At 34.7% G+C, this 2,362-nt stretch overlaps 1 protein-coding gene across 1 annotated transcript; it reads right to left on the bottom strand.

Annotated features, from left to right (window-relative positions):
* Nucleotides 1-761: 761 nt before the first annotated feature.
* Nucleotides 762-1,196, bottom strand: LOC124895068 (secreted RxLR effector protein 161-like). The gene has a single exon (XM_047405528.1). It carries the CDS (start codon nucleotides 1,194-1,196, stop codon nucleotides 762-764), a length of 435 nt encoding a protein of 144 aa, XP_047261484.1.
* Nucleotides 1,197-2,362: the final 1,166 nt, after the last annotated feature.

Genomic DNA, 2,362 nt, shown 5'->3' with positions numbered 1-2,362 from the left:
GATTTGAATAAGGTTTCTTGACGGAAGAGGTTAGGCTAGGAGTAGGACATTTTTTAGTGATAGTTGACTGTCGTGAGCGGGATAGAGATTCGTCAGAAGATTTTGAGATAAGAACATGATAATCAAAAAAAGGGTCTGGAAGAGATTTGGAGAGATTTTCCATAAAGCGAGTTTTGGTTATTGGAGAGAAGTCTGAACAAGGGTTTTAAAGAAGTAGAGAGAAAGATGAAGAGATGGATAGATGAAGCGGGGTGATGAACCAAGGGGAGGATGAAAAGAGGTGAAGTGAATGAGGTGACTGTTGAGGTGAAAAGATGATAGAAAAGGGTATTGGGAAGATAAAAAGGTTGAGAGGAGGTAAAAGTGGCGTAAAAGAGGTAAAAGTAATGATGAATTTTTTCAAAAAAGTTTACCAAAATTAAAAGTAGTAAAAAATAATGAGGTAATTTAAAAAGATTTTTCCAAAAATAAGATCATAAGTCATTAATGCTGATAATACCAAGTCTTTTTTAAAGGAAACAAAATCTTTTTTCTAACAGGGGCTTAGTAAAAATATCTGCCAAGTGATTTTTGGAATCAACAAATGTTAGGAAAAAATCATCATTTTCTACATGATCCCAAATAAAATGTTATTTTATATCAATGTGTTTATCCCTAGAGTGACACACAATATATTTGGACAAACTAATAGTACTGGCGTTGTCACTTATTATAGGCGCAAATTTAAATGAAAAATTAAAATCAAGTAGTTGATGCATAATTCATAAATTTTGAGTAGCACAACCTCTAACGACTATGTATTTGACTTCCGTTGTTGATAGAGCAAATGAAGTTTGCTTCTTGCTATGCCATGAAATTAAGGCATTACGAAGAATTTGGCATGTTCCACTAGTGCTTTTTCTATCATTCTTATTACCTGCAAAATCAGCGTCTGAATATCCAATTAAGTCAAAATAATAGGAGCAAGGGTGCCACAGTCCAGTATCCTGTGTTCCAATGAGAAATCGAATAATTCTTTTGACGACAATCAGATGAGACTCTTTAGGAGCTGATTGGAACCTTGCATACTTACATACACTGAACAGGATGTCTGGTCCACTGACGGTCAAGTAGAGGAGTGATCCAATCATTCCCCTATATGTATTTTCATCAACGTCTTTTCCAGATGTTGAATCAAGACTTGTGGATGGACTCATTGGGGTTCCAAAGGCCTTCCCCTTTTCTATGACAAACTTTTTGATAATTTTCTTCGTATATTTGGCTTGACAAATGAAAGTACCTTTGGGTGTTTGATTGATTTGTAATCCCAAGAAAAATATGAGCTCTCCCATGAGGCTCATTTCAAATTCTCCTTTCATCAAATTAGCAAAATTCTCACATAAGGAGATGTAAGGACGACCAAAAATAATATCGTCAACATAAATTTGCACAAAGAGTAAATTAGAGTCAAGCTTTTGGGTCAAGAGAGTTGTATTAATTTTGCCACTTTGAAAATTATTATTTAACAAGAAAGTACTCAACACCAGATACATAAGTGATGAAATGTCCCTCTTCTTCTGTTTTCAAACTTCCCACTATGTTTAACAATATGCCAAGAAAGCTTTATTTTTAAACTCTCCAACACGATCATCGTGAACATAGGTGATGAAGTGTCTCGCTTCTCTCTGTACTTTTCTACAAAAGATCTCAAAATTTGTGAAGGTCTCATGTTTATGAGCATGGAACATTACCCAAGTAAAGCGAGAATAACCCATTAACAATAACAAAAATATATTTTCTTCCACCAATACTTGCATTTTGGTGCGACCAAATAGATCCATGTGGATTGTTTGAAGGGGTTTTGTAGTAGTGACAACATCTTTGACTTTAAATGATGTTCTAATCTGTTTACCCAATTGGCAGGCATTACAAATTTGGTCCTTCTCGAATATGAGTTTTGGCAGAACTTTTACCAATTTAATTTTGGAGAGTTTTTCAATGATATACATACTGGCATGCCCAAGCTTTGTGTAATGCCTCGAAAGCATACCCTGGGTGTCACACGGTGCTTATAGTCTCGACGAACCATAAGCTAACTCACGAGCTGGTACCTACTGAGAGCACTGGATAACATGATCATAAATGCAAAAGAATACTGACATGCCATAAGGTTTTAATAACTGAATTCAAAACTGAAATATGAGTCTATAGAATAACTAACTGAATCTGATAAAATACTGATAGACTGGATAACTAACTATAATGTCTGAATACAGAATAACTAATTCTAATGTCTGATAAATCTCTAAAATTGAATGACTATAAGTTTATGGGACAGGCCCCAACTAACTCCAACTAACTACTAAACTGAGACATGAAATAA

Source organism: Capsicum annuum, unplaced genomic scaffold, assembly GCF_002878395.1.
Source record: "Capsicum annuum cultivar UCD-10X-F1 unplaced genomic scaffold, UCD10Xv1.1 ctg79526, whole genome shotgun sequence".
Lineage (NCBI taxonomy): Eukaryota > Viridiplantae > Streptophyta > Magnoliopsida > Solanales > Solanaceae > Capsicum > Capsicum annuum.
The sequence above is the reverse complement of the archived record's forward strand: the minus strand, read 5'-3'. Positions and strand labels throughout refer to the sequence as shown.